This window comes from Papio anubis, chromosome 3, assembly GCF_008728515.1.
Source record: "Papio anubis isolate 15944 chromosome 3, Panubis1.0, whole genome shotgun sequence".
Taxonomy (NCBI): domain Eukaryota; kingdom Metazoa; phylum Chordata; class Mammalia; order Primates; family Cercopithecidae; genus Papio; species Papio anubis.
In genome coordinates this window covers 37,008,703-37,022,911 of record NC_044978.1, presented here as the reverse complement: position 1 = coordinate 37,022,911, position 14,209 = coordinate 37,008,703, and the positions used below count along the sequence as shown (strand labels likewise).

The window sequence follows — 14,209 nt, the reverse complement described above, 5'->3', positions numbered from 1 at the left end:
ACTGGCAATTATACTAAAAATTCTGTTTTAAAGACCAAAAAAAGCTCTAAGATACTTCTGTCATTTAAATTTTAAAATGCGACATTCCAAGTGACATTCAAAGCCACTTTTAATTGGCTGGGCAACAGACATTGTGCTTAAGTTAGCCTAATTAGTGTGAGAGTGGGAAAAGTTTTATACTGATGTAAAATTCAAAAATGATGGAGACTGAAATAGAAAAAGATTACAATTATATTTAGTTGTTATGGAAACTATTCTACTGGTATGGAAATGTATGTGTTAAAAACTTAAGACCTACCAAGCCCATAAAAGAAAATTTCTAACATATTACTTTCATGAAATAAGATTTAGTTAGTAATTGTTTTATTTCACTGCTAATAAACGTATCTTCAAATTTCCATACATAAATGTCTACCCTAGAACAGCTGTTGCTATAGTAACAAGACACAGGGGCTCATATTCATATTTTATGGTTTACTTTTTAGAATTCCTTAAAAATTGTAATTTTAAATTTTTGTTCATAAGATAATTTCTGCTTATGTCATACTTCAAATGTAGTAGTAACAAAACATAAACTAAGGTGGTATTCCTCTTCTTATTTAAAATGATATAGTTCTCAATTTCTAGTAATCTCAAAACGTGTTAAACAGTCAACCGTACTAGTAACATTATTATTCTACAAGAATAAACTAAAACACTTTCAGAATAAACTCTAAAAAACTGAGAATCACGACATAATCAATCATTATATTTAATATTACCTTGTATATTCTGAGACTTTGCATGGTTTCTTTCCCAAAGAAAAAGAGCGGACCTCAGAACCATGGTCCAACTTTCTTTTCATCTATAAGGTAAAACAAACAAGATATGTTTTTTAAAAATCGTCTAAATCTTGAGTCAGCATGGTTAATATTTTAAATTCTTAACTTTTCATATGCCTACAACTGTAATTATATATATAAAATAAATGTTTCATAGTTTCTTCTATTTGTTCTGCTTTGTTTTCCTCTGAATGGAATGGAAAGGTGAATTTTTCCCCCTAATATTTTATCCAGAAGAACAATGTGTGATGATTTGAAAACTGATATTTTATATATATATATATATTTTTGAGGTAATACATCTTTCATGTTTTCCAATTTAATAACCAACATAGGGAAAAATCTCATGTTAATCCCCACAGAAAAGAATCATATTTAACGTGCCTTCCTTGTGAATCTTCATTTTTCTTTAAAAACATGTTTTTAATAAAGATAAACAAAATTCAAAATTGTAAAATCAGAAATAAGTATGAAAGTAACAAACTCAATTTTAAACACTCATACCATTATAAAAGGGTAAAGAGCAGTATAAATAATCTTGAATAGTGATAAAGCATAAAGCAATTAATATGGGCAATAAGGATAGTTTTAAAAAGTAAATCAATAATAAGAGAAATCTGGAGACAGTATAATAACGCTGAGGGAAAAAGTCATCAATTGATATATATATAGAATATAGCTCTATTGACAGATACTCAGGACAAAATATTCTAACTTGAAAAGCAACAACAGAAAGGTTTTAAAAGAATCAGTTATGGCTCTCTATAAGGTGTATCCAAAATCTACATTTTAAGGTGTTTCATTATGCCATGCTATACTATATATTCAGAATTGTATCTTGTCAACATCAATATTGAAATATTCTTATATGACTATATGTATATTTTAATATGAGAAAATAAAATCTAATAAGATTCAACTTTTTCCATTTCAACAACCCCTTTTTAAGATTTGTGTCCACTAACTAATCACTGTATTACTGCAAGTTATAGGAGGAAAAACACTCCAGAGTGATAGCGAGCTATCCTCATGTTTATAAGTAGGTAAAAATCCTTGCTTTGCAGCAGCCTTATTTTCCTACCTCTTGCCTTACACGGGAACATCACAACATAGCATGATACAATATAAATACTAAAGAGACTAAAAATGTTTTAGAGCCACACGGAATAATAAAGACCATGTTTTTGTCATCACGAAGAGTTTTCTAAAATACTGGGATGATTTTACGATACTAGGGGCTAGAGGTGAGGGTACAACAAGCTCATCTACAATTTATACCTTAGTTCATGACATACCTACTGGAAAGAAATGGAATTGGTCTGGCTGGTTTTTTCCCTTCAGAAGTTTCTGTACTGATTACATTGTTTTAAAGTGATTCCTCTCAGAAACCATTATTTTCTTTCTCCAAATAATTTTATTAAAAAGCAAACATAAATATAAAAGCTGAAGTATATAGGTAGCCACGTGTTTCCATGTGTCTAATTTATAGATACACATATATACACATACATGCAAATGAATCCATCAGGAAGGTCAGTCAGTACAGACTATGTTACAATCTAGTTTTCTGATAACTTCCTCAAATTCTTATCTTCATAATTAGGAGAAACTTCGATATTTATTCTGATTAAGTTTGTAATACTGGTTTTCAGAACTTCCCAGGATACCTTGTAAAAAACATTGGTGCAAATACCATTTGCCACTAAAAGCAAACTTTATTTCCATCTTAGAAATCCTTCAATGAATAAACATGCCCAAAATGTGTATCAAGGAAACCAATGAGAAAGGATTTTATTTTACAAATATTTTATAAAGGAAAGCACCTTCTGTATGACTATAGAAGTCTTTTAAATACTGTTCTGTTTACTGAAAATACTGACTTCAGAACCAAAAATTAATTCTGCAATTTTTGAGGGGTATGGAAAGTAAACATGATCTCTTTAAATATAAATCCCAAATAGTCTCATGATTCTATACTTTTAAAAGAGTCAACTAATGAAAAAAGAAAAACTATATATAAGGTATAGAAAAATTGAAGGCAAAAGGTTCACTAAAAGCCAACTAAGGATAGAGTATTTCCAGGTCAGCATTTAACGGAGCCACATTTCTAAAGTCTGAATATATTTTTAGTGAAAAATTCTCAGATTAAAATATACATTTAATCTTAAATTTAAAGCTTTTTCCAGCTCACAGTTTTTCCATTATTTGCTTACATTCATGATATAAAACAGAATACCAGACATCCAGCCACCCACCAAAATTAGAGGATACTGCAGCCATCTCTGATGATACAGATTTTCCTTCTCAGGCAGGCATACACACACAATCACACAGCATAGGAAGAAAACAGATTACTTACTTTGTAAAAAATCATTTTTAATGTGCCGTAGAAACCCATATTTTCTGTATTTTTCCCCTTCAGTGATTCTGTGCCCCCGTGTGTCCGGCTGCTTGGCAGTCTCTGACAATATAAACCTTTTTCAGGTAGGTATGTCACAGATTCTAATGTGGACATGCTCAGGCACGTCAGAAAAGGAAGATTAGGGAGCAGAACCGGCAACAAAACTCCACAGTAAAGGCAAATGCAGCTCAGTATCAAACCGCTTCTCGGGACACACATACATACATGCAGCTTGACTGAGAAGAACTCGAGGGAATAATGAGAGAGAACGGAGAAGATTATTGGAGGAGACTATGCCCTGTCAAAGCCTTGACTGAACAGATTCCTCCCTCAGCAGCAGAGGGATCAGATTACATCTTCCCTTGAACACAGAATGGTGCAGTCCAGGATTCAGCAATGCAGACTGCACATCAATTATATGGTGATCCGCTCCAGGGAACCCGTAAGCACACAACGCACTGAACAGAGGGAGGATGTGGGCAGCAAATGAGACCGCCCCCACATGACAGCCCCCTCTCCCCTTTCAAACTTTCAGGAGGTTATTTTTGTATTTTGTAAAACCTGCATTTTTGAAGAGTTTTAAATAGCAAGGAACATTTCCACAAATAAATCTTTTCAGAAACATTGTGCAAATAGGATATATTTTCATATGGTCCCCCTCAACAGAGGCAAAGCATGCTATTTTCACTAACTGTCATCCTACCGTAGTCCTGGCACAGACTAATCAGATTTTTCAAGTAGCTTGGATGGTACAAAACAGGCAATCCCAAAGAGAGAAATTAATAATTCTTTGGGGTTGACTGACAATAAAGTAAACTGGTTTGGAGCCAACAGCATTTGCAGAAATTATGTAATCTAACTTATATTTCAACCTGCATATTTTGGTATTGATTTAATAAAAACATCCTCTATGCTTTTCCAATTCAATCCTTTAAAACATAGTAATTTTCAGGAAAATAGCCACACGCTTCATCAATTCTTACTAAACATGAGAATGTCTTTTTAAGATTAACAAACTAGTACTACCTAAGTGTGTAAAGTTTGGCCAAAAGGCTATTTTCTCCCCAAAAGAGCAAACACTGGGCTCGCTGGAGAGGCTTACTTTTATTTGCTAATTTAATCTGGAGTAAACAGGAGGCACTGGACTTCTGTCCTCAAAATTATTTTGACAATCTATATTGCTTATCATTAAAAAGGCATTTTACATAATAAAGGTGCCAAAGTTTGCCAGAAGGCAACATTTTTCCTGGAATGACTACTACATAAATCTAGATATTTCATCTTGCAACTTCCTTCACAACTAGCTTCAGGGACAATTATAAGATTCCTTGAACTAGAAAAGCCCATTATTAAGGGTCTAGTTAATTTACTCCTACCCTCCCCATTAGTGTTCTTTATTACAAGTAAATTGTGTGCCTATAGTTACCACTATTCGATGCAAGTTTCTCCAGAAAAACAAAACAACGATTTGGACTTACTAATATTTTAATACTCTCTGCTATGGTGGTAAATGGCATTATTTAGTAAAATGGTTCTAAATACTGCATAAAGTAGTATCATAATTTTAAAAACAAAAAATGTTTACCTTTATAACTAAGACATTATGTCAATGCAACATCTTTTACTTTAAAACATAAATGAAAATAAGATAATGTAAAATTTTATGAAGATGTACATCTTGAGTCTTCTAGAAATTATATTCTACTGTCTACTTATCTTTTTAAAAAAAATCTCCTACCTGGCTCTTAAACTAATTCTTACCCTCAGGAACAATATGTATATGTACTCAGTAGAAGTTAGTTATCTAAATAATCTTACTTCGAAGGGAAGCAAAAAAACCAAAAAATCTAATTGTTAGGAATGGACCCATAAACCCTTTTGTTAGAAGTTCTGAGGACTCAAGATTTAGGAAAGGGGGAAAAAAGGTGATTTTCCTCAATGTTCTGGACTATCAGAACACCTGAAATTTCATTCAGAATTTGTCAGCGGTAACAAGCTTTTCATAAGACAGGTGTAATACTAGTGCTATAATAGTATATACTTTGGCTTCAACTGAAATCATGTCCTATTTCTAGTTGAACTAACTTTTTTAAGTTAAGTCTACTCAGTTAAGAAGAGACCAACTTTAATGAAGTAGGGGATACTGTCTCAAAACCTAAAGAAATACCTCTTAACTTTGTATATTCAAAGGACATGCTCCCATGATTATATGTCTCCTACTTAGGGCTGTGAGTTACAGGAAAACCTGTTCCCCACAAATATTGTTTACATGGGGGTACTGTCCTGTAGATTCATGTTTTATTACCAGGTTTGTATGCTTCAAACATTGAAATGATATACAAAAAAGTCTACACTGAGAAGTCTTTCTACTACCACATATCCTCCATCTACCATGGTTCCCACTTGGGAAAGATTTTTATTAATTTGTTTATCCTTTAAGTGAGAAATGCATATGTTTATAAGTACTAGTGAAGACCGTGTCTTCCCAAGTATTTAAACAATTCTCCCTAATATCTTATGATGTTAATTTGAACTGTGAAGAACTTGTCAAACAAAGCTAGTCAACTGAGCCTCTAACTGAATTTCAAATTAACAGAATAAAAATGACTTTCAACATTCTCTGACGTACTATCAAGGAAAACTGTGATCTATTGTATTACTGTCATCATAATCTATATATGAACAAAGCAAATAAAATCATTCTCACATTTCTATTTACACCACTCTTGGCTAAAATATAGTTTGAAACTTTATTCATATTTAAGTTTTTAGTAATATAATATTTAAAAATCTTTGTTGGTTTGTGTATTTATCTTATCTCTGTGACAATAAACATTTTAAACTTTAGATCAGTCTATTATCTCTGTTAAATAAGTTTCTTTTAAGTATTTTATGCCTTATACTAAAATATTAAGTAGTAAGTTCACTGGGAAGAAGGCCAACCAAATAACTAAGAAACCAAATAGCTAAGTTAGTCAACCAAACAGCTAAGAAAATGCTTGTTTGTCATCTGTATTTTTAGAATTACTATTTCACTATATTAAATATATTTTCATTACAATAAAGTAAATTTTCATGCAATTTCAGCTAGGCAATCATTTCTCCCATTCTACAAAAAATTAATTCTTGTGTTGACTGACAACCTAGAAGCATTATTGAAATTCCATTAGCAAAGGGAATGACCAAGAATAAGGTCCTGGAATAAAATCCATCTGCTAACTCAGATCCAATGCTCATCTCATCACAACTCCACTGTGCTAGGTGTAGAAGTAGAACTAGTGTGCTAGCATAGAAGTCAGCAGTAACGAGGAAAAAAAACAGCACAAATATATGATGATGTCTTTGCCTCTGGGGAATGATGCCATAGAACCATTAACCTGTGAGCTCCTACTAGAGAAATGGCTCTCTCTGAGCAAATAATTGGGATGACTTAAGTTTTTAGAAGGGCCAGTTGTGGTTGTGAGCAGAAACAAAAAATAATGTACATACAGTGAGAAAAATATAAACAAATGGTCTTAAGTGAATCATTTATCTTCAGAGAAATACTTATCTTTGTACATAATGTCAACATAAAGGATGAAGTAGTTAATAGAGTACTTTACCTCACCTTGACTCTCAAGAGTTCATTATTTCCATCTTATATATAGTTCTTCTATTAACGCAGTTATCATAGTTCACTGTCATTATTTTTATACATCTTTCTCCCCTATCTCTTCCCTAAATATTCACATCTTATTCAACTTTATTTCTAGGGCATCCAGAAAATGTCACAAAACAAATAATTAATATTTTTGAATTGGCCATACAAGCAAATATCAGAAACCACAGCATTATTTTTCTAAAGAATAAACATACATTACAATCAGTATTAAAAAGCTTAACTCAACTAAAAAGTTTATAATTAGTGGAAAATACTATGAATACTATTAGTTCTTTTCATTACTTTGCTAACATTTAAAAATACACTTCCATTTTATAACAGCAGGAGAATGTGTTTATATTCCTATGTCAGTGATTTTATTATTATCATGACAACACTCTGTACTCTGGAAAGGACTAGCAAACCACCACAGTTAGCTGTCTTGCCCTAAGCACAGAATTTAGATTACAGACAGTTCAAAATTACAGACAGTTCAAAATTTCAACATCAATGAAAGGAATGCCAACCATGTTGAGACTGAAATACTTTTTGAAATTTCACTAACTCACTGTCATTAACTTTCTGGGATGTGAGTGCTTATTAAAAGGTTTGCTTATTAAAACTGGCAAACTAATAAACCTGTTCTATACAGATATCAACTGAAATAGTATATATGCCCAGCATTTACATTTTCAATAACACAAATAGGTGGCAGTATTGACCAATAAGCAATCTTCCACATTTATTCATTCAGTAAGCATTTGTTTAGCACCTATTTTGTGTTGGGCACAGAATATTATATACAGTAATTAAGACTTTGTTCTTACTCCATTGGAAATATAGTCAATTAACACAAGAGCATAGTGTAATGTAATATACACAAACATCTGACTGTTAGAACTCATACTGAAACTAGTTCTGAAAAATTTTTGAGAACATGTAAAATAAAACAAGATGAGCCAGCTTTAGTTCAAAACTACCATCTAAGTAAACAAATACTATGACACTAGTGCCTTAGAAAACAATCCCAAACACTAAACATTGTAATAGATAATCTTACTTAAACTTATTTTTTGGGGGGAAGGGGATGTTTACAGTAATATATATAATCCCAACCTCTGTAAATCAAGCTGCAAATCAAAATATTACAGCTGACTGCTTTTAAATAAATTTTAATATAAGTATAATTACAGAAGTAGTACTTTTTTTTTTTAAGACAGAGTCTTACTCGGTTGCCCAGGCTAGAGTGCAGTGGCGCAATCTCGGCTCATCGCAACCTCCACTTCCTGGGTTCAAGAGATTCTGACTCACCCTCCCGAGTAGCTGGGATTACAGTTGTGCGCCACCATGCTCCACTAATTTTTCTATTTTTAGTAGAGATGGGGTTTCACCATGTTGGCCAGGCTAGTCTTGAACTCCTGGCTTCAAATAATCCGCCCGCCTCAGCCTCCCAAGGTGCTGGGATTACAGGGGTACGCCACTGTGCCTGGCCAGAAGTTTTAAATCTTGAAGTGTAAGCTATTTAAAACTCTCCTCACAAAGATGCAGCCTCTGATGATTTGACACAAATTTACTGCAGTATTAGTTCAAACAGTGAAAGTTTTTTCATTCCTTCAGATCGGGTCACATTAGTCATCTGATGGACACGTGCACAAATGTATTTATCTACAAATATATAAATATACATACATCCAGAATTTGTACCCAATAATGCAAGTTAAGAGTTCTATTTATGCCAGCCACAGAATAATATGGGGGTTTTATTTGTTCCTCTAAAATTTATATTGTTACACAGCTGTCAGACTAATACTAAGTCAACATCCTCTACTTTTTCATAGACACCCAGCATCAGTGCAATAATTTGACAACAAAGTTAGCAAGTCACCGTGGAGTTTACTGATTTATCCAGAAAGCAATGAATCTTTCATACTTAAAATCCAAAATAAACTACCAATAAGCATTTGGAATTCGTAAGTTTCCTCTCAAAATTTCGTTATGAATTTCTTATAGTTATACTTTCAGTAAAGTAAGACAGGTATCATGGGAAAAAAAGTAAAGTAAGTGTGACTTCAAGAAAAATGAAATCACAAATATGAGCCAGGAAAGAATTTAACATGGAGAAAGAATAAAATCAAATTTCCCTCAATATAAGGCCTAAACCCTATTCACTCTTCTGTTTTCTTTACACAAATCCATATTTATTGCTGCTGTTTGTGATTTTCAAATATATTTGCTTGACTTGAGAATAATTTTCCAAAGGTGTTATATATTAATCTTGTACTCATTTCAAGAACTGTTTAAAATTCTGGGATTAATTTCCCAAATTAGTGATTAGTCATGATAAAAAATTTTGAGAAGAGAGTTGAAGACTAAAAAAAAAGGTATAGCTAGTGAATCAGCAAAAAACATTAAAAGCAGGAAGCCATAGAGTGATTTTGGATGTCATCTAATTCCTCTTTGTTTGTGGAATGAACACAAGCAATGGAGCCAGAGAAACCTGGATTTAAGCACAAGTTTTGCCACTATCACAGTGTAATGTCAGGTGCTTGACCTTTATCAGTTTCAGTTTTCTCTTTTTATAAAACAGTAGTGATATGCACCTACCTTACCCACCTAAACTACAGAGTCACTGTGAGGACACAGAAGATGCCTAGCACATAAGAGATACCCTAGAAATGGTAGGTGTATTTAACAGGTAAGAAAAGTAGGTACAGAATTAAGAGTCTTGCTCAGGCTTATATAGCTAGCTATATTTAGAACTTTGGTCTCTGGTCCCAAGATCAATAATTCTTACTGATTTCCATTAGATATGTGGTAGCTCAAGTTAAGCTAAAACACGAGACATTGCTAAAGAAGAAAAAAGTGTTACATTTTGCAAATAAGCATGTTTGTAAACTGCAACTAAATTTGATTATTCAGTTTATTGAATCATTATTTTAGGTCCATGTAACTATGCTTCTACTACATCTGGGAAATCTGAGGCAAAGGCCTGGTGACGGGGGAAAGGTGACAGAAACTGAGAAAATTTTAGGTTAAAAAAACAATCATTTAAGAAATAAGTCACCTAGGCCGGGCGCGGTGGCTCAAGCCTGTAATCCCAGCACTTTGGGAGGCCGAGACAGGCGGATCACAAGGTCAGGAGATCGAGACCATCCTGGCTAACACAGTGAAACCCCGCTCTACTAAAAAATACAAAAACAGCCGGGCGAGGTGGCGGCTTCGTAGTCCCAGCTACTCGAGACTGGAGGCAGGAGAATGGCGTAAAACCCCGGGAGGCAGAGCTTCAGTGAGCTGAGATCTGGCCACTGCACTCCAGCCTGGGCGACAGAGCAGACCCGGCCTCCAAAAAAAAAAGAAATAAGTCACCTCCTATGTCCCAGTATCTGTGAAATGCTACCAAGGGCAAACAAAAACATTATAATTACCTTCCTCCCACAAGATACTTAAAATCCAGGTGACAAGATAAGAAAGGAGCCTGGGTGTGGTGGCTCACACCTGTAATCCCAGAGCTTTGGGAAGCTGCGGCAGGAGGATCATTTGAGGCTATGAGTTCAAGACCAGCCTGGGCAATATAGCAAGACCCCATTTCTACAAATAATGAAAAAAGATTACCTGGGCATGGTGATGTGCACCTGTAGCCCTAGCTACTTGAGAGGCTGGGGCAGGATGATCATTTGAGCCCTGGAGTTTGAGGTTGCAGTGAGCTATGATTATAGAACTCTACTCCAGCCTGGGTGATAAGGCAAGACTCTGTCTCAAAAACAAACAAACAAAAACTACCAAAAACAAAACAAAACAACAACAAAAACCACGAAAACAGGTGAGGCAGGAGAATCGCTTGAACCCGGAAGGTGGAGGTTGCAGTGAGCTGAGATCGTGCCGTTGCACTCCAGCCTGGGCAAAAAGAGCAAAACTCTGTCTCAAAAAACAAAAAAACCCCACAAAGACAAGAAACAAATAGAAAGCAATACTGGACTACATATCAATTGCCAAATTGGGTGGAGTGGGTCAGAAAATGGAGAAGTTATTTAAATAGTCTGAGAGTTCATAAATGACACGGTCTTGCTTCTGTGTTTAAAAAACAGAAGTTTGGTAAGTGTTGAGAGGGAAGAAGGAAATTATTACCTGTGGACCTGAGATGTAAATGGAAATATGACTATTATTAACTTGCAGGATTAATAGCATCTATTAGACTTCTAGTCACTGGTCTTACAAGGTTCATTAGGGGATAACCCATGTGATGCTATTTCTCCTAATTGAAACATTTAATACTAGAGTTAAAATGTTATTTAACTTATTGTTAAATTTCTTCAAAATACTTCCTGTCATGGCTCATCATTCCATTTTAGGGCATTATGTGTCTTTCTGCACTAGGAGAACTTTACTGTGTGGGTGTGAAGACTGTTGACTTTTTATCTGAGTTACAAACACTGACAAACAAGGGGACTTTCTGTTTGAGCAGGCATTCAAACATACAAGCAAGTTGTGCTCCTGAATATATGGGGTAGGGAAATAGTGAAGAAAACATTCATTGAAACTGTATATTCCCAGAAAAAGTTCATGAAAAAACAATCCAAAAAGTTACTCGGGGCAGTAGGTGAGTACACAACTCACCGATTCTTACCAACACATGGCTGAAAGAACCTCTCCTATTCAAAAAGGTATGGCTCACTAAGAAAATTTTCATCTTGTTCTACCCCAGCCCTTTCTCCCCACACCTCTACTGTCTGGCCCCCAGACTCAAAGCCTCCTTTCTAAAGAACAGACTTCAGTATAGAGCATTTGAAGTCTCAGAAACTGCTCATCATGTACAGAGCTAGGTGACTATAGAAGGGTGACTGTAAAACTAGAAGGTAAGTGAGATTCGATAACACAATATAAGGTACAGCCCTTTTGAAAAAAGCATACATTTTATGTGCGTGCGCACTGTGTATGCTTAGAGAAAAGCCTAGAAAAATATATTAAAACATATTAAATACATAAAAATATATTAAAATGTCAGCCAACATTTGGCTGGCAGATACAGAAAGTCCAGATTCATACTTACTGAACTTTTTAAAATACAGGCATCCCTTCTCATCAAGCATCTTACTAATTTTCCAGAAGAATTCAAAATGATAAGGCACAACTTGGACCAATCTTTTAAAACTCTAATTATAATCAAAGTCTGTGAATTCAAACTGATTTCACTAATTGGAAAATATTTATTGAGTACCTATTTTGTTTTGGTGCTAGGCCAGTGAGAAACAAAAATAACACTGGGTTCTTGCTCTAGAAAGTGTGCCTCATGGTGATCTTTCATCAATTCTTTGCTTTTATGTAGCTTGCTTGCTCTTTAAGTATTCAAGCGTTTGACATGGCTGTCAGGTGAATAGGGAAGAACACAGTAATCAGGTGCCCACTACATTTTAAAAAGAGGATTCTATTCATTTTTAAAACATTAATTTACATTTTAAAGCAATTCCTATATACATATATATACTTCAACAAATTGCATTATTTGCTTTAAAAAAACATCAAGAATTCTATGACTAGTAAATACTTACATGATTCCCTACCTGTTTAGGAGATTCCAAAAGACTTTGAAGGTTCAGTAAATATTTTCAAGACAACTTAACTTGAAAAGGTATCTAAGGCCGGGCGCGGTGGCTCAAGCCTGTAATCCCAGCACTTTGGGAGGCCGAGACGGGCGGATCACGAGGTCAGGAGATCGAGACCACCCTGGCAAACACGGTGAAACCCCGTCTCTATTAAATACAAAAAAAAAAAACTAGCCGGGCGAGGTGGCGGGCACCTGTAGTCCCAGCTACTTGGGAGGCTGAGGCCGGAGAATGGCGTGAACCCGGGAGGCGGAGCTTGCAGTGAGCTGAGATCCGGCCACTGCACTCCAGCCTGGGTGACAGAGCGAGACTCCGTCTCAAAAAAAAAAAAAAAAAAAAAAAAAAAAAAAAGAAAAGGTATCTAATGTATACTTCTTTTATGTGCAGTGAACTGTAAGACTGATAGAAGCACTCTGCTATCTTCTCAACATTCTTCTCATAGAAATATTTTATTTACAGATTTACTTTCTTAAAATTCATTTTAGCACATGATTTAAAAAATATTTACCTATAAATACTTGAGACCTCTAAATGTTTGAAAACTAACTTTTGCCAGGCATGGTGGCTCACGCCTGTAATCTCAGCATTCTGGGAGGCCGAGGCAGGTGGACCACTTGAGGTCAGGAGTTTGAGACCATCCTGGCCAACACAGTGAAACCCCGACTCTACTAAAAATACAAAACTTAGCCAGGTATGGTGGTGCACACCTGTAATCCCAGCTACTCGGGAGGCTGAGGCAGGAGAATTGCTTGAACTCGGGAGGTGGAGGTTGCAGTGAGCCGAGACTGCACCACTGCAATCCAGCCTGGGCGACAGAGCTAGACTCCATCTCAAAAAAAAGAACAGAACTGAACAGAAAAAAAGAAAAAAGAAAAAAAAAGAAAAGGACAAGAAAAGAAAAAAGAAAGTTTGTCACATTTAATATATGATTCTAAAAACTCCTTTATGTGGAATGAATATCGTTAGTTTCCCACCAGTTGCATGAAGGCGGAGTATGTAATGATGGAATGATGACTACTAAACAAATATGAATTATAACTAAAATTAGGAACTGCTCTGGATCGGAACAAGTGCATATAGCTGTGGTCTGTTAAGAACTGCGACATGGTAAATTGAGATCACTTTTTAAAGCTAAATCTTAGGTTCCTTAAAATCTAAGTTTATGACTTGATGTATGTTCATAATTACACAATATGAAAAAATTCTATGAGGAATAGTCTAAATCTACCAAAAGAATATAAATTCAAAGCTAGCAAAAGGATGCTGAACTTTAGTGTAATCTTAAAATTTCAATATCTTTTAGTTCATGAGATAAAGACACATTCCTTTCTTCATTTTAAACCTTTGCTTTAAAGTTATTCCATCAACAGACAACACAGCATATTAAAAAAGAACTTAGGGCCGGGTGCAGTGGCTCATGCCTATAATCCCATAACTTTGGGAGGCCAAGGCACGTGGATCACAAGGTCAGGAGTTCAAGATCGGCCTGGCCAAGATGGTAAAACCCCATCTCTACTAAAAATACAAAAAAAATTAGCCAGGCATGGTGGTGGGCGCCTGTAACCTCAGCTACTTGGGAGGCTGAGGCAGAGAATTGCTCAAACCCAGGAGGCAGAGGATGCAGTGAGCCGAGATCGTGCCCACTGCACTGCAGCCTGGACGACAGAGCAAAGCTCCATCTCAAAAAACAAAAAAAACAAAAAACAACTTGGAATAGTTTTCAAGAGAAGTTAAATGAAGACATGTT

The 14,209-nt window shown here is 35.1% G+C and overlaps 1 protein-coding gene across 7 annotated transcripts in view; it reads right to left on the bottom strand.

Moving 5' to 3' along the window:
• FBXW7 (F-box and WD repeat domain containing 7) overlaps window positions 1-14,209 on the bottom strand; it is a 209,928-nt gene that overhangs the window by 27,399 nt on the left and 168,320 nt on the right. For 6 of the 7 annotated variants that reach the window (XM_031664221.1, XM_009207702.4, XM_017959130.3 and 3 more), the window contains one exon: window positions 762-844. In XM_031664221.1, coding sequence (XP_031520081.1) covers window positions 762-844 — 83 coding nt within the window. Of the gene's footprint in view, window positions 1-761; window positions 845-3,180; window positions 4,216-14,209 lie in introns of those variants that run through there. The other variant, XM_003899266.5, reaches the window with a different exon arrangement.